General features: G+C 57.1%; 10 protein-coding genes across 10 annotated transcripts; all 10 read right to left on the reverse strand.

Moving 5' to 3' along the window:
• Nucleotides 1–178: 178 nt before the first annotated feature.
• On the reverse strand, nucleotides 179–904 carry LDBPK_211950 (hypothetical protein, unknown function; the record flags this gene model as incomplete). Its single annotated transcript, XM_003860664.1, has 1 exon — nucleotides 179–904. One exon carries the CDS (start codon nucleotides 902–904, stop codon nucleotides 179–181), a length of 726 nt encoding a protein of 241 aa, XP_003860712.1.
• Nucleotides 905–1,631: 727 nt separating this feature from the next.
• Nucleotides 1,632–2,039, reverse strand: LDBPK_211960 (hypothetical protein, conserved; the record flags this gene model as incomplete). Its single annotated transcript, XM_003860665.1, has 1 exon — nucleotides 1,632–2,039. The coding sequence occupies one exon, from the start codon at nucleotides 2,037–2,039 to the stop codon at nucleotides 1,632–1,634; it is 408 nt and encodes a 135-aa protein (XP_003860713.1).
• A 2,423-nt stretch (nucleotides 2,040–4,462) lies between these two features.
• LDBPK_211970 (hypothetical protein, conserved) lies at nucleotides 4,463–4,948 on the reverse strand (the record flags this gene model as incomplete). The annotated part of the gene is made up of 1 exon (XM_003860666.1): nucleotides 4,463–4,948. The coding sequence occupies one exon, from the start codon at nucleotides 4,946–4,948 to the stop codon at nucleotides 4,463–4,465; it is 486 nt and encodes a 161-aa protein (XP_003860714.1).
• A 1,693-nt stretch (nucleotides 4,949–6,641) lies between these two features.
• LDBPK_211980 (hypothetical protein, conserved) lies at nucleotides 6,642–7,664 on the reverse strand (the record flags this gene model as incomplete). The annotated part of the gene is made up of 1 exon (XM_003860667.1): nucleotides 6,642–7,664. The coding sequence occupies one exon, from the start codon at nucleotides 7,662–7,664 to the stop codon at nucleotides 6,642–6,644; it is 1,023 nt and encodes a 340-aa protein (XP_003860715.1).
• An 833-nt stretch (nucleotides 7,665–8,497) lies between these two features.
• Nucleotides 8,498–9,025, reverse strand: LDBPK_211990 (calcineurin B subunit, putative; the record flags this gene model as incomplete). Its single annotated transcript, XM_003860668.1, has 1 exon — nucleotides 8,498–9,025. One exon carries the CDS (start codon nucleotides 9,023–9,025, stop codon nucleotides 8,498–8,500), a length of 528 nt encoding a protein of 175 aa, XP_003860716.1.
• Nucleotides 9,026–9,749: 724 nt separating this feature from the next.
• Nucleotides 9,750–10,445, reverse strand: LDBPK_212000 (hypothetical protein, conserved; the record flags this gene model as incomplete). Its single annotated transcript, XM_003860669.1, has 1 exon — nucleotides 9,750–10,445. One exon carries the CDS (start codon nucleotides 10,443–10,445, stop codon nucleotides 9,750–9,752), a length of 696 nt encoding a protein of 231 aa, XP_003860717.1.
• Nucleotides 10,446–12,369: 1,924 nt separating this feature from the next.
• Nucleotides 12,370–13,869, reverse strand: LDBPK_212010 (protein kinase, putative; the record flags this gene model as incomplete). Its single annotated transcript, XM_003860670.1, has 1 exon — nucleotides 12,370–13,869. The coding sequence occupies one exon, from the start codon at nucleotides 13,867–13,869 to the stop codon at nucleotides 12,370–12,372; it is 1,500 nt and encodes a 499-aa protein (XP_003860718.1).
• A 1,375-nt stretch (nucleotides 13,870–15,244) lies between these two features.
• LDBPK_212020 (mitochondrial structure specific endonuclease I (SSE-1), putative) lies at nucleotides 15,245–16,138 on the reverse strand (the record flags this gene model as incomplete). Its single annotated transcript, XM_003860671.1, has 1 exon — nucleotides 15,245–16,138. One exon carries the CDS (start codon nucleotides 16,136–16,138, stop codon nucleotides 15,245–15,247), a length of 894 nt encoding a protein of 297 aa, XP_003860719.1.
• A 1,059-nt stretch (nucleotides 16,139–17,197) lies between these two features.
• On the reverse strand, nucleotides 17,198–18,529 carry LDBPK_212030 (hypothetical protein, conserved; the record flags this gene model as incomplete). Its single annotated transcript, XM_003860672.1, has 1 exon — nucleotides 17,198–18,529. One exon carries the CDS (start codon nucleotides 18,527–18,529, stop codon nucleotides 17,198–17,200), a length of 1,332 nt encoding a protein of 443 aa, XP_003860720.1.
• A 748-nt stretch (nucleotides 18,530–19,277) lies between these two features.
• On the reverse strand, nucleotides 19,278–19,730 carry LDBPK_212040 (hypothetical protein, conserved; the record flags this gene model as incomplete). The annotated part of the gene is made up of 1 exon (XM_003860673.1): nucleotides 19,278–19,730. One exon carries the CDS (start codon nucleotides 19,728–19,730, stop codon nucleotides 19,278–19,280), a length of 453 nt encoding a protein of 150 aa, XP_003860721.1.
• Nucleotides 19,731–21,925: the final 2,195 nt, after the last annotated feature.

Below are 21,925 nucleotides of genomic sequence, written 5' to 3' on the forward strand. Positions count from 1 at the left end.
GTGTGCGTGTGTGTGTGTGTGTGCATTGTTCTTTGGTTGTGTGCTACCCCCCCCCTCCTGTCATCAGAGCAGACTCTGCACCATAAATAAGGCACGCCCACGCGATAAAAAAAGAGAGCAGGAGTGGTGGAGGAAGCCATTCGAGGCGCTCCACTGACATCATCTTCCCCCCTTCTCCTCAGGACATCTCCGCGATCGGCTTGGGGGTGATGGGGTGGGCAAGGATATTATCCTTGCACTTGCGAACTTGGTAAGACAGCGCGGAGAGTACCCGGTGGAGGTGCTCCATCAGCCCCTTCATATCCTCGTATACAAGGATGCCGAAGCGCGTCGTGAAGTCGTGAAAAGCATCCTCGAACTCGGCCCTCAGCCGTGTGCACTCGACCTCGTGTTCGTCCCGCTTCTGCGTCTTGGTCAGATAGAGCGCCTGCATCTTGGCATCAACGTCCTTCTTGAGCTGGAGCTTGTCGCACTGACTCCTCAACAGCATCAGCGTCTTCTCCGCCTTGGATTTGCGCTCGCGACTTTCTTTCAACTCACGCTGGTCCTCTGCTATCTGCTTGAAGCGGGTGGAGAGCGAGTAGTCCAGCTCCTCCATCAAGTCCTGCAGAAGGACACCATCCTGCACCTCCTCGATGCCACTCGCGAGGGCGCCGCTGGACTGGACCATGACGGGAATATGGGTATCAGAGGTCAAGAACTGCAGGGAGGCGGCGACGGCGGCCAATGCGCGCGTGAAGCGCTCGGTGCACGCGTGCAGCTCCTTCAGCGCCTTCTTGTGCTGCTTAATAGCCCCCTTGTACTTGCTCACAGTCGCCTCGGGCGACGCCAAGACCACCTCACCCTTCTTAGGCTTGGTGGTTGCCAGAGTACCGGGTCTACCAAGCGTCGAGAAGATTTTCATGTGATTTTCTAGGTTGTATCAGGGGAGGGGCAAGGAAGGTAGAACCACTGCTGCTCCGGGAATCCCTTAGTGAAGCTCCTTGCCCGCACGGGAACGTGCTTGTTGTGAGCGAAGGAGAAAGAGCAGTGTCGCCTGCTTGTGCGTTCGCCTCCGTGTCGTCTGCCTGCGCAAGCAGAGTGAAGCGCTGAGGAGAAGGCGCAAGCCAAAGATGCTCACTAAAGGCATGCAGGTCAAAGTCCGATGTCCTCAAACGGCGCCAGTTCGCGTCTGGAAATGGCCGGTTGGAAAAAGATGAGCGAGAAAGGCACGGCGAGAGAGAAAGAGACACGCGAAGATGAAGATGCACACGTCGGCGTCTTTTCGCCGCTGGAATGGAGTATGGATGTGGAAAGCAAACGGAAAAGGGGGCAATAAAAAAAAAGAGCATCGAGTATGCATGTGCGCGCACACACACAATATGGTGGTGGGACAGAGGGTCTCGCCACACCTCTCCCCCGCCCGAGGGCGGCAGGGCTATCGAATAAAACAGCAGCACCAGCGCCGCCGCTGCTCGCCTCTAACAGCTTTCCTTTTCCGTCTTTTTTTGCTGTGTCTGAACTCCCTGCACGTTTTCGAGCCCCTCTGTCGCCTACATGCCCTCGACAGCAGCGCCGCTATTGGGTGTTTGAGTAGCTGGTGCATGCTGAAGCAGAAAGGAGTAACGAGAAGCGAGGAGCGCGCGTAGGTGCTACGACGGCGCCGTCGCGCCATCATAGCCGCAGCACTCACACCGCAAATGATCCGTGACGGTCAGCGAAAATCCGAACGACGACTCTCCCTGTCGCTTGCGAAGGGTCTCGCGAGCGTCCACGATCCAATTTACTGTCTCGCACATGGGGCATACCCATTCCCGTGAGCCTCGCTGCGCTGCCTCGCCGGCCACTCGAGCGTTGCGCTCATGCGCACACTCCATTATGCGCACCCGCCACGAGTCGTCACCGTCGCCGTCGGCTGTGTCGCTTGTGGACAATGCGCGATGCACATCGGCAGTATTCACCTCCCCGTCGAAGGTGGAGACGAGCAGATCGGCAAGCACCTCCAGTGAGCGTGCCCGCTCCTCCGCAGTGAGTGGGCGTCTCTGCTGCGACGCACTCATTGTACGGTCTGTGCGCGTGTGTGTGTGTTTGCCCAGAAATCGAACAGTCGCCTGCGCGGCTCAAGACGAAGTCTTTGCCACAACAACAAGCAAAAAAAAAAAAACGAATCCATCAAGTCAGCAGGCCTTCGCAGCCGAATCACCGCTGCATGGTTCACTCGTACTCCGCCGCGCATGCACTGTATTGCACAGCGGCAGCAGCGGAGGAGGCCGGTTTAGGTATGGAAAGAGGGGGACGGAAACGGCAGGCAAGAAAGGAATATTGCACCACATGCGAAAGGAGCAGCAGAGGGATGAGTAGCGGGGACAGAGAAGAACGTGTGGCACACGCTAGACTCGTATAGGAATCAGGGAAATAGTGAGGAGCGTGAGGAGAGGGCCCACTGCGCTCCCCTTGCCCTCTGTTCCTTACCCGGGCGACCTTCTTGACCGACGGTGGCGCGCGGAAGTTGAGCTTATAGTTCCCCCACGCTATCTCTGGCGTGTGATGCGAGACAAAAGAGGCTGCCGCATACTCTCCATTAACGCAAAGCGGATCGGGTATGAGTCGTGCGGGGACGCCTCTCTCCGTCCCCTTCCCGTCCCCACGTCCACACCCCCGTGCGGCTCCCTTCGCCCACCACCCACACTCGCCATCGAGCTGGGATAGCAGCGGTGGGCCGAGGCCAGAGTCTCAGCAAGCGCTCGCGCGTACAACCATTGCCCTTGGGCAAAGTGAAGGTGGTTTGATGGGCGCCATCGCCTCTGACACGCGTCGTTTGTGTATCGCGTCGACTACCCTCTCTTATTTGCGGCGGTGGCCCATTCAGCATACGTGCGCACGCACACATACCCGCGCGGCTACCGAAAGTGCAGGCCGAACATCGACCTTTAGCGAAGAAGCCTCTACAGGACGTCACGTGAACTCAGCAAAGAAAGATGAGATGCGCACCTCACAGTCACATGCGTGTGTGTGTGCGCGCACGTATGTGCACCTGCGCGGCAAAGAAAGCACACAGCTAAGCATAAAAAAGAGCTAAAGAAGATAAAGAAGAGTGAGTCGGCGACGGTTGGTAAAAGACAACCCAAGAACGGGAAGAGACGGGCGAAGACACGCACACATACACACAACATTGAAGAGCTGAAAAATGAAAAGGAGAAATCACAGAGAGAGAGACGGATACAGGCACAGGAGCTCCGCTGAGCGACGCTCTCCGCCACTAGCGCATCTAGGCGCGCCAGCTGTACGTTGGAGAATGCATGTGGCTGAGTGGAGGTAAGAGCAAGTGAGAGATGTCAAGGAAGATGCGGGGAGGCGATGAAAAGCCGTAAAGGGAGGGATAGGAAAGGGCGAAGGGGAGTCAGCGCACACGAAGCCATCCAATGTGTGGGGCATCAGTAGTGGGACGTAGTGACAGCGCATGGTTACATAGCCAGCCTCCTCCCCCTTTGCCTCCCTCACTACCCCTCACCTTCGAGGCGCCCTGTCCTCCTCTTCTTATCGCTTGCTCCTCGGCCCCCCAACCACCGAAAACAGTCGCAGTGTTACTACCTTTCCACTCATCCATCATCGCTCCTCCTCACTCTCCCTGCGCCAATCAGTCCGTCAGCCGTACAACGCGTACACAGACATACGCACACACCTGTGGTCACTCAGCAAAGACGCCACAAACGCACGGAGAGAGAGCAAAGGCAGAGTGGATGTAAAATAACGAAAAAGAAAAGAGAAGAACGGAGCTGTTGGCATCCCCCCTCCTCCTCCAAAGTACAGAAACACGTACAGCACTCCTCAGCGAACTATAAAAAAAACACACAAAGAACTGGAGAGGGACACTGTACCTGCAGGTGGTTGCCAACAGACAGAAAGACACGCATTCGCCAACGCGAACCTCACTTGAATTTCTGCTGCCACAGCGCCCTCCCCCCCCCCGACATACGCACAAGACCGTCTCCGCCTCACCTTCGCACACACATGCACTACGAAGCAGCGACACTCCAGAGGTTGGAGAGCACTAACAAAACAATGAAACGGTGAAAGGCGCACACAGGTGCTCGCAATCAACCCACACATCGGCAGCGGGACGGAGAACAAAAGCAAAAACAAAAATGCCAACCCACCACGAGCGAGAAGAGCGCCATAGCGGAAGGGGGCGTTGGTGGGTAGAGAAGTCAGACAAGAACACGTGCATACGCACGAGGAAAGCAACAAAATGAGCGCGCGAACGAGAAAAAAAAGAAGAACGCCACACAATCTACCAGTCAGCAGTAGTAGCAGTTGCCGCAACAGCACATCACATAGACTTTGGGAGGTAGACAGCAATGGAAGGGAGAGAGGGGGCGTAACGGCGAATGCCAATGTGGACTGTGAAGACAAATAATGTCAGTAAGGGGGTCAATATTTCTTTTTCGCGCGCTGCTTTTTGCTCTTTCTCGTTGTTCTACCGCTACATAACGCAGCAGCAGCTATCCTTCTTCACCTCATGCCCCTCGCCCGAGTTACCGCCCTCCGGCGTGCTGCTCACCTTGTGTTTTTCCCTCTTCGAGTTTTCGGCCGGCGGGGCGCGGTTCCCCTGGATGACCATGTGCACCAGCACCGAAGGTTTCTGCATCTCGTCATTCGTATCTCCAACTTTCGTGTCGCCCGACACAAGGCACGCCTCCCGCTCCGAGGCCGTGAGATGCCGCGTCAGCGAGTCACCATCATTCAGCACGCGCCCTGCCTTGAGCACGCGGATCCCCGACTCGGAAATGCGCTCCGCCAGCTCCTTCATATCAGCTGGCCAGTTCGAGCGGAACTGCGCCTTCACCATCTCGATTGTAGTGTCACAGCCGTTCGGCTGCTTGAGGGCAACAAAGTCGTGCACCACACGTCCCGAGTAGGTGGACGGGCAGGCGCCCGTCAGAACGTATCGAATGCGCACACGCTCCATCGCTACTGCAGGGCACTCCTTAGCACGTGTGCGTGTGCGTGCTCCAGCAACGTCGAGGAGGCGCAGAGAGCGACTGAAACACCCACGCACACTTACAAGCAGTAAAGGGCTGGATGAGCCTCACAAGGGAGAGGGGGGAGAAAGCAACTGAAGGATTGACAGGGGGATGGTACAGCGCGCAAACGCCCTGCTGATTCGCAAGGGGGGGGGGGCAGCCGCACCGAAATAGACGTGCGGTGTGATAATAGATGTAGATGTTGGGTATACGTGTGCGTGCGTGTGTATAAAGAGATACAAGTGCAAGCGCAGCGGTGGAGGTGCAGATGGAGGTGGACGGGAGAGATCCAGGGAGAAAGCGCGCGCGGAAAGGGCCAGGTGACTGACGACGATAATGTCTGCACAAGTCAAACACTTCGACAACTTAAGCACACTGACTGGGTACTTGTCAATGGAGAACAAACGCGCGCGCACACGCACACGAAGAACAGGCCAAAATAACGGAGAAGTCGAACGGTGAATAGGCAAAGAAAGAAAAATGAGAGCGAACGCGAATGGCAAGCAGAGCAATGAGGGAGACGACGGCGATGCAAGGGAAAAGCAGTGGAACGGGGATAAAATGGTGATATTTATGCAGAGGGTGGAAGGTGGAAGTACTGCCGCCAGTGGATGTGCGGCGATTGGGTATGATGCACCTGTTGTGCGGTGTGTGCTGTGTTTGAGCGGGTGGGTGTTGTTGGGTGGACGCAAGGGAGCGTGAGTGAGTGTTGTTCTCTGCACGGGTGTGCGAGAGAGTAAGGGAGGGAGGGTGGAGGTGCAAGAGAGTAAGGCAGCAATCGACACACACACAAAAAAGAATGCGTTCGTTAAGGTGGGGTGGAGGAGGGGGAGGAGGCCGAGTGGAGAGACACACAATCATCAAAGATGCGGCCAGAAGTGGAAGAGATCGCTCCCTTACATGTACGCGCACACCTCTACATATACCGGCTGCTCTGCAGCCATTCGAGTAGGCACTGTTTTGCCGACTCGCATGCACTAATACCGTGCTTCGCTGCGGCCTCGACACTGCAGCACACGCAGACACCAGACATGGCCACCGCGACAGACAGCACGGCGCGCACTCACTGTGGTGATTTCTGTACGGCAGTCGCTGAACCTCCTCCGCATTGGGCTCGACTCCTCGATGTTGTGCCGCTGTTTTTCCCTTAAGTGGTCGGGGACGCAAAAAGAAAAAAAAGCGCACATTAGCGCAACTTGCCACTTGCACGCCAATCCATTCTGGCCAACCATACGTGGCCCGATGCCTCCTACCACCCTCTTGCATCGACTCTGGAATACTCCCACATGCACATGTGCAGAGAAGAGCAGGGGAGGGTAGGACAAGGATGAGGAGGAAGGGGTGCTCCTCCCTTTATTGTCGGTGGCTCGAGGAAGGCCCACCACGAGAAACGCTTCTCTTTCCCCGACAGCACGACGAGAAATAGAAAACCTGTGATAAGGCCACAGCAGATAAGACAAAGGACCGACGGCGGAGGCAGGACAAGCGGTGTGCGTGCGTGAGTGTTGCGCACTTTTCACAGCTTTCGACGTGAATCGTCGACAAATCGACGGACAAGCCGCATCGCTTGAAGCGTTTGTGCACAAACGCACGCGAAGGCTGCCTCCAAAGGAGAGCGCCGCTCTCCCTCCACCGCTATCAGAAGGCCTTGTGCCCCGCCTCGTTCGTGTACTCGGGTGCATCTGGGAAGGTGGTAGGGGCACGGTACGATGGTCCATTGTAGTCGTGGCGCAGCATACCATTGAACTTCGCCCACGGCTGCCGCCGGGTCTTGGTGTACACCGTGCCAGTGAGCTCCTTACCGCTGTGCACACGCGCACGCACCTGTTGCATAATGAGGTCGTGGCGGCTAATGAACTTGCTCTCGCTGCGATGCCAGCCCCATATGGCCCACATGTCACGAGGCATTGGCTTGGCGCCTTCCTCGTTAACGGAAAGGTACCCGGACGAGGCAGTGAAGGAGCCCAAGCGATCCAGCTGGTCCATCCACATCCTGAACTCTGTGTCCATGCGCATGACAGACTGCATCGCCCCATCCTTCACGGCCCGCTTGAAGTACGCCTCGCTCTTCTCGGGTGGAAGGCCGCACAGCTTCGCCGCCAGCATCATGTTCACATAACTCTGAGCGTTGGGCTCCAGCCCCAACGTTTCCATCTCCTTGAATAGCTGCTCCGTCTGCTCGTAGTTCTTGGCAAAGGCGGCAGCCTGCATAACGGCGTTGTAGATGTAGTGGTCGGCACCGTAGCGCTTAAGATAGTGCCGGAACACATCCAGAACTCGCTCCATGTTCTCCTTCGGCGCTTTCTCCACCACCGGCAGCAGCGTAATGATCGTCTTCTCGCAGTGGAGCTTACCCCAATAGGGCTCATCACGCGCGTGAACGTACAGGCGCCACGCCGCCTCGGGCGTCACCTCGAAGTTGTCGCCGGCGTTGTAGAATCCGATGTCCTTCGGCCACTTGGTGTAGCCCAGCGCGTTGAACTGCCGCTCTTGCCAGTTGTTAGGGTGTCGACGTGGGTGCACCAGCGCTAAGGGCACAAACTGGCTCAGCTTCGCATCTGAGATCTTTGGCCGCCAGGCCAGGTTCTTGCCACCACGTCGGGTGCGACCAGGATTGTGAGTCCACCCCTTCTTCAACGCAATCTCAGTGCGGCGCAGCATTCTCTTTTCCACTCAATCTTACCATTTTTCGCACCCTTTTTCCCCGCGACGTAACAAATGACAGTGGGGGAAGTGGTCCACATCATAGCGCGTGTGACGTGTGTGCGTGGCGTGTAAGCACGACGGTAGTGGAGTTGCGGGGTAAGAGATGGGCAGGGCATGCCATACATTGCGACATCAGTGAGAAAGTGGGGAGGGAAAGGATGAACAGGATGGACGATGCAGTGCCGGCGAATACGCGAGATCAGACCCGCACAGAGTGGCAGCGACAGAGGGGAGAGGGGGAGGTTCCCTACGTGTGCGCATGAGTCAGTGCTTTGGCGTCCCGTCCTTGCCGCTAGGGGGCAGAAGGGCGGAACGGGTGAAGGGCGTGCAGGACGTTTCCAGTCATGTCCGTTACTCGCACGCAACGACGACACTTACGCACATGCAGAAAAGCGTAACTGTGGCAGCGCAATTCTTTCCTCCCCCCCGCCTGCCGTATGCACAATGGGCAAAGACACAACTAGGAGTACGCACTGTATCACATCTCGCGATGCGCGTGCGCGTGTCACTTGTGTGCCAGTTGCTCTGGCTCTTAATGTTTTTCGATGTGCAAGCATGATTAGCACGCGAATAATGGCAATGAGGGATGCACGCACGAAGAGGAGTAGCGGAGGAAGTTGAGGGGTGGGGGAGGAGCGCGTCGATGGGGCGATCGCCAAATCTATTGTCGTTTAGCCTAACAGCGCAGCCAATGCCGAGAGCAAGCGAGCGAGAGTAGAGTCAAAGCAGCAGTCACATCAAGAAGTGGGAGGGCGAGTAGGAGAGAGAGGGGGAGAGAGGGAGAGGCGCTAAAAGTGCAGGTTCAGCCGATCGCCAAAGTCGCTGTTTACGGCCAGCGCCTCAAACTCCTCAAACGTAATGTAGCCGTCCCGATCAGCATCCGCCTCGATGAATGTCTTGTCCACAATCTGCTGCAGCTGCATCTGGGAGAGGTTCACCCCAACCATGATGCTGAGCATTTGAAAGAGGTCCTTGTTGCTTATGCGGCCGTCACCGTCGATGTCGTACATCTTGAACGTGAACCGCAGCTTATCTTCCTTCGAGGTCGCCGAGGAGAGCACCGCTAGTGCCCGCACAAAGTCCCCAAAGTCCACCGTGGAGTCGCCGTCCGTGTCCATCACCGCCAGCACCCTGTCGACGAGTGGGTTGGAGGCTAGTGCAGGGATCGAGTTGAACTCCGCTCGAGTGATCTTGCCAGACTTGTCCTTGTTCAGCTTGGAAAAGCTCTTGTACAGCCGCTGCACTTGCGCGTCCGTGAGCGCCGTGGACTCGCGGATGTTCTGCAGCTCCTCCGCTGTGAGTGGAATCTCGTTCATTGTCGACGTCGCTCACAGACTGACGTGCGTCCAATTTGCGTATTTGGGCGAGACAGAAAGACGCCAAGGATGTGGTATGGAAAGGAGGAGGAAAATGAGCGGCTGATGTGGTCGAATGCACCACGAATACGTCGCGCTTCAGGATGCACAGATGCAAAAACAGGGAGAGGCCCAAGAGCGTGTGTGTGTTATGAAAAATTTACAGGCGAGACAAGCGAGAGTGAATTCCATACGCGTGCGCCCTCACTCAAGCGCATGCGGCGGGGAGCAGAAGCACGCGCGGATAGGGAGAGGGACAGCCTCATCAGAGGGCCGCTGTGCCTGCGAGATATCTGTAGCACACACATGTGTCGTCCGCAAACGCCAACACAGCAACACAGAAGTTGTGGATGCTGGCCTGTACGGAAGGCGAGAGGGCAACAGCCGCAGAGCGCGTTTCAGGTTGCCCCTCGGGCACGGATACAGACATTAAGAAGAAACGTGCGCATCACACCAATGAAGTGAGCAGGTGAATAAGGTGCAGGCAAAGAAGAAAACAAAAAAGGAAGGAGAGGAGGAGGCTGATGTACATGGCAGGCAAAAGAAGAGGAGAGGTGTCGGGGGGGGGGGTACGCATGCGCATTTAACAGCGCGCTTTCTGGTCGCAATGCATGTCCCCCTTTCTCTCGAAGAGCTACTACACACCCACACCTCTTCACTCCTCGCTCGCGTGAAAGGGTGTGTACTACAGAGAGCTGCCGTCGAGGTCTAGCGAGCAGGCCGCGGTGTAGATGGCGGCAGCGCTGCACAACGCTGCGCGGATAGCGGTACGTGAAGCCAAAGGAGGCAGAAGTGGAAACGCATCCGCGCTCCTCTCGCTCTCCATACTAATGACAGCGGCGAAACGCTGCCACTGGTCGCGTAGATTGCCATAGGTGCGCTGCACGGCCCAGGCCGCCAGTACGTCCGGGTAAAGAGCCTCTGCAGGCACGACACCCTTGACGTCCGTGTCAAAGGCCCCGAACAGCGCCTCCACGTTGGAGTTCAGCCGAGGGTGGTGACGGTGCTCGATCAACAGAGTGAAAATCGCCAACGCCTCTGTGGTGTCGCTATCGGCATTGTACGACGGCAGCGAGGTAAACATCGTGTCAGCGTACTTGGTACTGAGCACCTCCGCAGGTCCGATGAGCGCGAGCAGTTCGCGGAAGCCTTCTCGGCTGAGCCGGCCTTCCCCTCCTGCCGCAGCAAACGACAACACGCGGCCCGTGACCTTTACGAGAGCCGAGTACACCGTCGGAAGGGAAACAGCGGACGCGTAGCCCACAAGAGGGTGCAGCTGCGCCGATGGCTCCAACGTTTTTGTCATACTGCAATCATCGCCAGTGATCAAGCCATGCATGTTGCGCTTCGTCACAGTCGCTGCTTTCGGTAGGAGGTGCATCTCGAACTGGCGCAGCTTCGCATTGGTGCGCTCACGAAACAGCTCCTCGCGCTTCGCAGCCGGAATCCTGTGAACCGGTGGGCGCAAAGATCGCAAGAAGTAGTCATAGGAGCTCTCGAAGGGCTCGCTCGGCGTCGGCCCGGACGCTGGTGATGCGATCGCTGCGGTGGTGTCGGTAGTAGTGCCCGCACAAGCGCCATCCTCCGGCACCCGCTCCTTCCGCCATACTCCTGTCTTGGGATGATACCGGTACCGAGGAAGAGGCGGTGCGTGGAGCGGGGAATGGGGAGGCGTCGGCATCGACGGCCAACGTGCGGGAGTCTCCCTCACGGCTCTTCGTTGTTGGCCTCGCCTCGCCTTCTCTTTGTGAGCGCCGTGATCGGTGCAGTGCTCGCTCTCGCCAAACGTAAAGAGGGAAAACGCACACGCGTCTGCGCTTGTTGTTGATGCCACGTGCGGCTGCAGTGTCGGGAGGCACTGAGGGAGGCGCGAGAGAGGGTAAGGCCCGATGTGGCCGAGTTTCGGCACGAATACTGCACCTGCTGTAGAGCAGATTCGACGCACCAAGAGAGAGGGAAGAGGAGAGCGAGCAAAGTGGGCAGCCGCGGCAGCAGTCGGAGTGCGATGAGCAGCATTGGCAGCGCGTGTCGAGGGGGAGCGCTTTGGAGGGCGGGAAGAGAGGAGCAGCCGCGGTCTTCCGTTTTGTGTTCATCGGCGCAAGCACACGCAAACGGCAATAACGATAGCAAGAGAGAGCGAGAGAGAGACAAGCGCACATCACACATGTTTGAGGGCATGGCACGAAACAGAATGGCGAGTCACCACAGAGAAAGAGAAGAGAATGTAGATGGGGCCTCAGGGCAATAATAGTACACGCGCACCGGCCAACACACGCACTCATCGCAAATGGGTGCACTTAGTGAGCTGCGCAGTGGTGCCGTCATAGGGAGAGGCGACGGCATCAAGAAGAACGAGGAAGAAGAAGAAAAAAGAAGCGGCGCACATCAATGGAGAGAAAGGGATGACGCGAGAATGGAGCCGCAGCACCGCTGAGCGGAGCCCCCTGAGGGTGTGTCTGTGTCTGTGTGTGTCAGTGGAGAAAGCCATGAAATGATAAGAGAAAACAAGTAGCAGCAGGCACTCAGCGAAAAAGAGAAAGTGTGAGGGAGACGTGGTGTGTATAAGACGGAAAGGAGCAACAGAGGCTGGGAAAGTTGGAGGGTGGAGGTGGTGATGCGCTGATGCGGAGGGATGAGAGGGTCGACGCCACCGTCGTCGTGGTGCTAGTGCGTGCCGTCCCCTCGGCGGTTTTGACAAGAAAGTAATGGGAGCCGGCTCAGAGAAAAGGAAACGAAAAACAGAAGATAGGCGCTGAAGCGCCCTGCGTCATCGTCCCTCACATGTTCGACGCTAAAAGCAGCAACAATACCGACGACAACCGCAGCAGTAGTTGCAGCATGCAAGAATGGATACACGCATGCACCACGGCCACCACCGTCGCAAATACATACACATACATGAAAAATGGGGAGACCACAAGGAAACGCGCACAAGGCGCACACACATACACGTGTGCATGCATTCACCGAGAGAGTTGAAGCGAAGAAGAGTCAGAGGGAGAGAGGTGAGAGAACAGCGAGAAGAAAAAGGAAAACAGTGATATCTAATATGAGGGGGCAGAGAGAGACGCGCAAACAAGGAGCGGGGTGTGTGGGGAGGGAGAGGAGACAACACGGACGGCGCCTCTTATACCGACATTGTGTGACGTTGTGCATGTGCATATATACTCAAGCGAATAAAAGGCGTTTGGGTGAAAGCAGCACACAGCGGAGAATGAGAAGCAACGCCGCGAGAGGAAGGGACTCATGGATGGAGAGGCAGCCGCAGCGTCAGAAACACCTCCAAGAGCCAGAGATAAAGACCATCAGTCGGTGTAGGTTTTGGTGAGAAACGGGTGATCGAGAAGCTGCGCGGCGGAGGGACGTAATGCGGCGTCCAAGGTCAAGCACAGCCGCACAAAGCCAACGTAGTCGTGATCGTCGAAGCCGAAGAGCACCGCCGCGTCGGGCGGCTCCGATGGAAAGTGGAAGACGAGCTGCTCATCCTCGTAGTCGTAGAAGGCCCCGTGTTTTGTGACGTAGAGGGAGGTATTACGCCCTTCCTGGAGCATCTCCGCCGGTATCGGCCCGCACACGCTCGCGATAGAGGCAAGCATGGTAGGCACGGACTCAACATTGAAGAGCACTGTTCCAGTCGCCAGCTCTGCTGCTGTAGCCCCCAGAGACCAAATGTCGACCGCGGGGCCGTACTTGCAGCCGAGAATGACCTCGGGCGCACGGTAGGAGCGGGACTGGACGTAGGAGCTGAGCGTGTCCGTCATGTAGCAGCTGCTGCCCAAGTCGAGCACTTTCACATCGCAGTCGGCCACTGATTTGAAGGCGATATTCTCCGGCTTGATGTCGCAGTGAATGAGGTTGACGGAATGGATTAGCTTTAGCGCGGTGAGCACCTGGCGCACGATGCGCTGCAGACGCGCAAGGGTGAAGTAAGCGCAGCGCTCTACAATGTCGAGCTTCCTCGCATATTCGTACAGGTTGTCGAACAGGAGCTCCGTGACGAGGACAAGGTGCTCTCGAAAGTAGAAGTAGTCGAGCAGCCGCACGACGCAGCATGCATCGGCGTCGCCGGCGTCGTTGACGCAGGTCAGCGCTCGTAGCTCGTCGAGGCCTTGGTCTAAGAAGGTCTTGGAGTTTCGGATTATCTTGAGGCACACAGGCTGGCCTGTCTGCTCGTCGTAGCATCGGACAGTTCGAGAAAAGGTCGCGGCATCGATCGGGGCATCCACGCGGTAGCGTCCGCCTATGAGATAGCCCCTCACTAATTCAAACTCCTTTTTCTCCTCCGACCCCGTCTTCCCTGCCTCGTAGAACACCTTAAGTTCGAAGTGACGCCATGGTAAGTTCGACGGTGGCTGCTGCTTCTCATATGGATGAACAGACACCAAAGAGACGGGGTGCGCAGCGTACTCGACGTAGTGGTCGCGCAGGAGGCCGGCGCCGTAGTCAAAGAGCGGCGCGATGCAGCACTTCGCATCCGCGGGGTCCTCGTCCGGGCTCCACAAGTCCTCCTCGTCACCAATGCAGGTGACCACAAATCGCCTCTGCGACGTCACCTGGAGAGGAGAGGGTGCGACCGCGATGGAGGAGAGGGACGGGAACGAGTTGCCCCGTGCCTTGGAGGACTCGCGACTCTTGTGTGGCTGCGACTTCCGTCCTTTCTTCGCGTTCTTTGCGTGAGAGGCGGTGTTGGGCCGCATGCCCCACTCCACCTCCAACGACTCTGCCATCCCTACGTGGCCGACGCTCTTCAGCACACGGATCACCTCCCGCAGCTTGGCCTGATCGACGCCGCTGGAGGTCGGCATGGTGCCCACGCGTCCCGCTTGATGACGGAAGACACAGGCAGCAATACCGTCTAGGAGGGTAGAGAAAAGGAAGAAAGAGTCGGAATGGCAATGCGTCCGTCGATGCACACATACACACACACGAGCACAAGCGCGAGTGGCGCACGACGTTCAAATGCGACCGTGCACAGGCGCGCACACAACCGACACTTGCGTGAGTGCAGACTCGCAGAGGACAGTTGAGGAGAGAAGCGCTGCCCATCCTCGCGGCATATACGCACGAAAGGGAAAATAGAAAAAGAGAAAGGGAGACGATAAAGCGGCAATAGGGGAGCAGAGCAAAAGAAGACTGCACAACCACACGCTGTGGCGCACGGGAGAGTACTAGCATTCTGTTGAGCACGCCCACCTACACACGTGAATGCACGACCCCTGTCGATGCACATAGAGCGTCCCACACCCTCCCTCCCCCGCTGCCACCAGACCACCTCTGATGCTCAGCAGGTCATCTGCTCTGCACTGAACCATATTTGGGCCGAGTAGCGAGAGGAGAGAGGAAGAGAAGAGGGGATGAGACACGGCAAGAAGGTGCTGTCGTGCATACTTGATGGCGCCGCAGGCCATGGGGAATGCGAGAGATTCCTCGGGTCCATCTCCACCTGCACCTCGCCATCGTCTGGAGGTGCCCCTCCCTGTGCACATTCTGTCCGGCCAGCGGCCGTGACAGCATTCGGCCCTCACTCCACTCTCGTGCATCCTCGGCGTTTGTCTTGTTACGTGTCGCTTCTCGTATGCTGTCATCTATAGAGAGCAAAACCCACACCTTGTTTTCTTTCGTGCACAGCAACATGCAGACAAGGGCCTGCAAACGATACGCGCAAGCACGCACACACACACACACACCTAAGCAACTGCCCACGCAACGACTAGGCGAGGGAGATCTATGGCTTGACAGGTAATACGCGTGGCGCCATCACCTGGCATGGCCTCCCCTAAGCTCTCGCACTCCGTGGCGATATGCTTCTGCCTTTAGCACAGGTCGTTGTCGCCCCTGCTGCAGCGGTAGTGGTGGTGGTCATTCTATGAGGCAGGCAACTAAGCAACGCCTTTGAGAGACGCGAGTTGTGTGTGCAGTGTGAGGGAGGTGATGAGAAAACTAGGGGCGGCTGTGATGAAAAACATTAAGCTCTGAAGGAACGCAAGGCCGCAGATGTGGTGCTGAGGGGGTGTAGAGGCGGGCATCCACGTGTGCGCTGCTGCAGTTTCGCCTTGTGGTACTGGCTGAAATCACCTACAGCGTTCCCTTTTAGGGGCCCCACACACCACCCCTTGCCCACATTACCACGTCTGCACCGGCAAGCATCTTGCGGCCATCGTCTCTTTCTGCAGCAGACGCTCACATTCTCATAAACGACTCGCACACTTTGATCACCTTAGGGCACATGCGGAAGTCTACCAGCTGACGCGAAATCAACGCCATCTTGGCTCCCTCGTTGAGTAGCTCGCCAAGGTGACCGGTCTCCTTCTTGATGCCTTTGAAAAGGATGCCATCCAAGTTCCCGTACTTCTTCAAGAGGTTTCGCGCGCGCACCTTGCCGATGCCATTGACGCCGGGAATGTTGTCGGAAGAATCACCTGCCAATGACTTGAAGTCGCGCACCAGTTTGGGGGGCACCCCGACGCGCTCAATCACGCCCCTCTCCGATACGAGATGCTTTGTGCGGATATCGTAATGGTAGCTCTTCTTCGCCTCGTCAACAAGCTGGTACAGGTCGTAGTCGTGCGACATCACGACCGTGGGCCTTCTGCTCTGCTGGTTGAAAAAAGCAAGGGTGGCGATCATGTCGTCGGCCTCCGCGTTGAGGTTCGTCAGCCCCGCGTCGCAGTCTGGGACTACAAGAAGCGACTCTCGCGGCTCGTCAGCGAACACCTTCTTCGCCACTCTCTCAATCAACCGAAACTCAGGTGTGACGGTCTTCTCCAGCCTATTCGCCTTGTAGTCGGCGTAGATCTGGCGCCGGCCTCCGTCGCCATGGTCAAAGCAGACGATGATTCTGTTGTGCTTCGGTGTGTGCGTGTACTCTGTCTGCGGAGATAGGAGATGCTGCGCCATGTGTGCCGGATCAAAGCTATGGGCCGTTGCGATCATGAAGCGAGCGTTCTTGATGGCGAACTGCTTCACATCGATAGACGTGCCGTACCTCTCAGCTGTGTAGCTCCACCGGTGGTACCACCGGTGAACCAAGGCTGGCCCGTCGATGAGAACAATGGCCTTCTCTCGTGCGGGCATCACTGCGGCGCGGCGAAGACAGCCCGCGAGGACAGTGCGGAGACGCACGTTCACCAAAGTTGCAGCCGACAAGGCAAGAGCTGCAGTGACGCTGGATGAGAAGAAAATCGAAAAGCAGCGAAGGCCGTGCGCTGCAGCCGGCCCTCCGCCACTACACGCACACGCACCGTATGTTAGCCTTCGGGTGAAGATGGGAGATGGAGATGCGTGTAGGTAACGGACTTGTTATTAGGCCTTCTCGTCTTGTGGCATCTCATTCAAGGAAGCGCGGCGATAGAAGCACAGCACAACAAGAAAGCAAGGGCACATACTGACGCACGCGCGCAGCCGGCAGGCGACAGGTGAGGAAGCAAGTGTAGGGTGGGGTGAGGTGTGAGAGCAGGAAGCCCGAGGCGCACCGTATGTGCAGAGCGAGTAAGAGGAGCGATGGAACAAGAGAAGTGAGGAGGGGTAAAAGCGACAAGAGAGAAGAGGTGCACAAGCGCATACAAGAGAGTGAGCGTGGCACATCGGCGGGTGTGACGAGAGGCAGAGGGCTCATCATCCCTGAACACCTCCCGCTGCCCATGCATTCACGGTCACAAAGTGGCCCACGCAGCGTGTTGCATATAGTGCACAACACGAAACGGAAAGTGGTGCACTGTGAATCACATGAACAGCAGCAGCAGCAGTGGACGCACGAGCACATTTTTGTAGGAAGGGAAGTGGAGGAGCACATGCGCTCGTCCACCCCAGCCACCTTGCGTACTGCAGTGCCAGTGTGTGAGCTCCATGCTTTTTGTGCGAGGGCGTGTGCACCTGTGCCATCGGATATAACACGTCGCATACTACGGCACGCGGGAAGAAGTGGACGTTGGATCTCCTCCTGCTAAGCGCGTATGTGCACTCCATCGCGCTGGGGGAGAGCGGGGGCAGGTGCAGAGATGGAGAGGGGGGGGGCACAAAGAGCGAGTGTGCACACAACAGCACACACACGCACACCGGAGAAGAGGGATGGAGTTGCGAGGTGCTGTCCAGCATGACGGGCAAGCGGCTGTCCTGCCCAGGTCGGCGGACGGCTCAGTCCTTCGTCATGAGAGATACGCCGCTGGAGCCCGCAGGGTAGAGGCCGCGCTCGACAACCTGCAAAAGGCGGGCTTTGACGTTTTCGGGAAGTGTGGAGTGGCGCAAAAGACGCTCGGCCGCCGTCAGTTTCAGTGACCGCACGGCGACGTTCTCTTCGTGGACACCGCTGCTCAAGAAGGACGCGCACACGGCACCCAGCATTCGATTCAAACTCTCCTGCAGAAGGGCCGCGTTCGCTACCCGCCAGAGAGCGAGGCGCACCATGTCATCGGGGGAGGTGCGCGTCTGCCACGCGTCCAGCAACAAGTCTTTTGTGAAGAACGACACATTCATGTGCGGTGAGGTCAACATGGACAGCATCAGATTCAGCGTGGACAGCCGCAGGGAGGGCGAAGTGCTGGAGAGTCTCACCTGCAGTGTTTTGCACGGCAGCTGCCCTGTGACAGCGTCCCAGCCTGCTTGCGTCGACGCCGCGGAGCCGAGAAGGTCGAAGATGGCCTCAGTGGCTCCTTCATCCCTCTCGCTCGCCTCCACGGCTGGTATCACGGTAGACACACAGGCGGCGGCGTCACGTTGCCCGTTCGCCTCGTGATGGATCAGCGCAATGCTCCAAAAGCGGCACACATACGCGAAGCACAAGGAATCGTCGTTCGCGCGCAGGATTTCCATCGTGCGCTGCCGCAGCGCCGATGGCACGGCGACCGTGCGACACGCCACCCCACTGGCTATGGTATAGTTGGCTTGCAGCAGCGGATCATTCTCGAATGCGTTCAGTGTGGCCTCAAACATGAAAGGAAGCAGAGACGTCCACTGCTCCAGAAAGCCGCACACTGTTTTGTTTTCCGCTGACTCGGCCGCATCGCAATCAAAGAGTCGAAGCACCTGCTCGTTGTGAAAGTTGGCGTCCAGGCAAGGCCCGAGAAACGCAGCCGCCTCGGTGCTGTCACCCGCAATGGCGATGAGTCGATACAGCGTCTTTGACATGCTTGAAGCGACGGCAGTGTCAGCAGCCGCGGCGGACCGCACGATAAACTCCACGAGGAACTGAGCAGCAGGGGCAAGCAGGACGGCTTTGCTCTCTCTCGACGGTTGTGTGAACACGTCCTCTAGCGCTCGCCCGATAAGGTGAAAGACGTCTGCGTTACCGACCGCCTCCATTTCCCCTACAAGTGCACGTAGCGCGTGAGTTGCTGACGCATCCTTCAGCATGGCGACAATCTGCTGCGGCGTCAAAAGCTGCTGCAGCCGTTTCGTTGCATCGCTCGATGCCGCGATGTCGTCCAACGACACGTTGATCGCCAGCTGACGAAGATCGTCTGCGTCCATCGCTGTGAAGAGCACAAAAAGAGAGAAAGAGGCCTGGCTCTGGAAATGTTGCAGGCAGTCGCTGATGCGTGTGGATGTGTGTTCGCAGGCAAACAAACATCATGTCAGTGCGGTCGACGGCGCGTGACAGCAACCGAGCAAAAGGGAGGAGGGAGGATGCAGTTTAGCGAGTGAGAGTCTGAGAAAGGCGAAAAGAAGGTGGCGGTCAGGCAGCGTGCCGTGGGCAAAGAGATATGTACACGCTTGCGCATCTAATGCAGCAACAGGCTCGTCAGCGCGCACACACGGAAGAGTGAAAGACTGTGAGCGGGACACTGGAATGCAACGTTTTACCTCTCAGAGGCAACCGTCCTGCACTCGTGGTGCCAATGATGGATTGCGCTGCGCACACGTTACGTGGTGCGATGGAGCGAAGAATGCACACCCACGTACTCCTACGGAGAAACACACAGACGCTCTCTCGTGAGGGGGACTGCGACAGAGGAACACGGTCTCCACGGAGAAGCCCGAACAAGAAAACACCGAACAGCGAAGAGTCGTCGTTGGGCAGAAGAGGGCGAACTTCACTCTCGTAGTGTGTGATATAGTACAGGTGAAAGAGGAAGAGGAAAGAAGGCAGCTCGGGCTGGCCGTAAAAGGGAGGCGGAAAGGCAAGCCGCATCTAGCACGCGCACGCACATATACATATATACACATATACACGCCATCACGAGGTCGATAGCAAAGCACTGCGAACACGACGAACGGACTAGTGAGCGACTCTCGGCTGAAGGCGCGTCTGAGGTAGATAGTGTTGTCCGCACCGAGAAGCATGGCAGCGGTGGCGTAGTCGCTGACAGGCAGCGCTGCAGTACCACTCGCGCCCACAACGAGGGCACGGAAAGCACTTGTGCGAAAAGAGGAAGCAATAGTCGCACATGGGCGTTGCAGGATCGTCTGCTGAGGTGTTGGGCCCCGGGGCTTCGACCTCGTCAAGTGAGAGCGCCGTATTTCTCGTCGCTCCGCCGTCGTCGCCGTCGCTGCAGGTTAGTTTCTTTGGCGCCTTCAGCCCCATGTGTAGCGGCAGCGACGACATTCGCTTCTCGAGTACACGCAGGCGGGCTTCCATCCGTGCATTCTGTAGGCGCTGCTCGCGCACCAGTGCCTCTAAGGTTGTCAGTCCGAGATCGACAATATCAGACTGGAAAAGCTGCTCCTCCATGCGCGATGAGTTCACTTGGCTCTACACTCACCAGAATCCGGAGCTACAGCCAGCCGTTCTGCCACCTCGCATGAAGGAGATTAAAAAGGGAGCGGGAGAATCAGAGGCTGCAGAACGCCCACTTGTCGCTGAGAAAGAGGGCAAAGGGGACGCGAAAGCAAGGGGAACTCCGGTGGGAAGGCGCGGGGAGTGCACAAGACAAGTGGCACTACCAGGTGTGTGCGTGTATGTGTGTGTGTCTGTCTGTTTGTCTGTCTGCGTAGGTGAGAAGGAAGGGAGGGTTCGAAAAAAAGGAGGCCGTCGCTGCATCGCGTGCGAGAGCGCGGCTAGGATGGAGGAGAGAAACAGAGAAGGGAGAAAAGACAGAGAGTAAAAGAGCTCACGCTGTATGGCACTTAACACCGCATCCAAGCCGACTGTGGTGTGGCTCTCTCCGCTTCATCAGCTCCGTCAACGTAACTAGGCGCTAGACACGTACACACCAAGCAAAAAAAAATACGGCGCCGCCACAGGACGAGGTTGCAGTTACATGGCATGGCGCTGACGGGTGGCAGAGGAGGAAGGGTAGAAGCAGTCTCTCAACAAGGAGCGCGAAACCGCCACGGTCAGATGGCACCTCCGTGTTAGAAAGAATTCAAGTAGACCCGCATCTGTGCCTACGCGGGTGGAGAGCAGTACGTGCAGCGCCAAGGGGGAGGCAGATATGTTTTGCGTGCGCCGCTCTTCACCTCCACCCCGCCCGCCCGCTCACTAGCCTTCTTCCACTTCACTCTCACTTGCGAGGCTTCAACCTGTTTGCATTCTCTGAATAAGGGTATCTTTACTGCGGCAGTGCGCGGACGACTAGATTGATGGAGAAACACGAAAAGCAACCGCCTTAGTGGGCATAGAAACACGAAAACCAAAAAAAATGTACAGGGTAAGTGGCCTTACGTATCAGCGAATTTCTCTTTTCCCCACCCTCCCTCCTTCCCTCTTATTTCTCTTAACCTGTCGTATTCTACTTGGTGGCATCGCCATTTACCTTCTTCCTTCACTGCCCTTCAATGTCGGCCTCGCCGCTCGCTGCTGCTGCTGCTGCACATAACACTCAGCTGCCCGATGCGGCATGGGCCGTACTCCGCTCAACCAGGCGAGCGGCCCACAGTAGAGCACTCTCTCGAGAGAGAACGGAAGAAACGGACGGGAGAGGAAAAAGCGGGGAGGAGGAGGACGGGAAGGACAACACACACAACAGAACTTAAATAGAGGGACGTAAACAGCAAAGGACATACCTCGAGGAGTTCGGAGGGGAGAGCGTGCGCGGCACCAAAGTACACCAGCGTGCGTCGTGCACAGTGGCCCTCAAAATGAGAAACAAAACAGCAAAAAAAAAGAATGAAGAAAACGTCCCAAAACGGGGCGGGGGTCGAGCGTATGCAACAACAGTCCGAAAAGAAAGATAAAAAATACGAAGGACATGCACCGTATCCCCCTCCCCTCAAAGCAGTGAGATCAAGAAGGACGGAAAAAAAAGGGGCGGGATGAGCACAGCCCATCACGGCTTCATGTATGCGTCTTCGCATGTCGTGCACGGGAGCGTGCACAAAACTGTCAGCGGCACAGACTTTCGAACAAGTACACATGTAAAGGCTGGTAGAAAGGGAGGGGGAGGGGAGGGGCCGAGAGAAACGCACGGAAAGAGGAAAAACCAAAGCTGTTTAGATAAGGCAGAAGAAGCGATAAAAAAAAAAAGGACAGCGGAGCTGGTATGATGGAGAGTAATCTGAGGGTTGTATGAAGGGGTTCGAGAGAAAGCAGCTGACTCCGAGAAATTTAGACGTATGTGTATCTGTGAAGGGTTGCTCATGTTCACGCGGTAGCACGAGCGACGCTCACCAATACGCACAAGACTCCAGGCATCGAACACTGTCATTAGTCGCTCCTTCACCTTACTCAACTTGCTTGCCTCTGCTCTCTCTCTGTCGCTAGGTCTCGATGTCGTCTGCCTTTCTCCTTGTCTTTTTTTTTGTGCGGGAGCGAATCCCGCGCCTGGCCTTCGGCTCCTATTCAAGCCATCATCTGTCTGTCCCCCAGCCCATCCCCGCAGCTTCACCTACCCGCCGTCCCTTCCTCACCCGCGGCGCGGGAGGGGGGGGGGCATGCAGTTTCTGTTGCAGTGTTGTGCTCCTTGAGAGTCAAAACAGATTTCGATG

The sequence above is a fragment of the Leishmania donovani genome, chromosome 21, assembly GCF_000227135.1.
Source record: "Leishmania donovani BPK282A1 complete genome, chromosome 21".
NCBI lineage: Eukaryota > Euglenozoa > Kinetoplastea > Trypanosomatida > Trypanosomatidae > Leishmania > Leishmania donovani.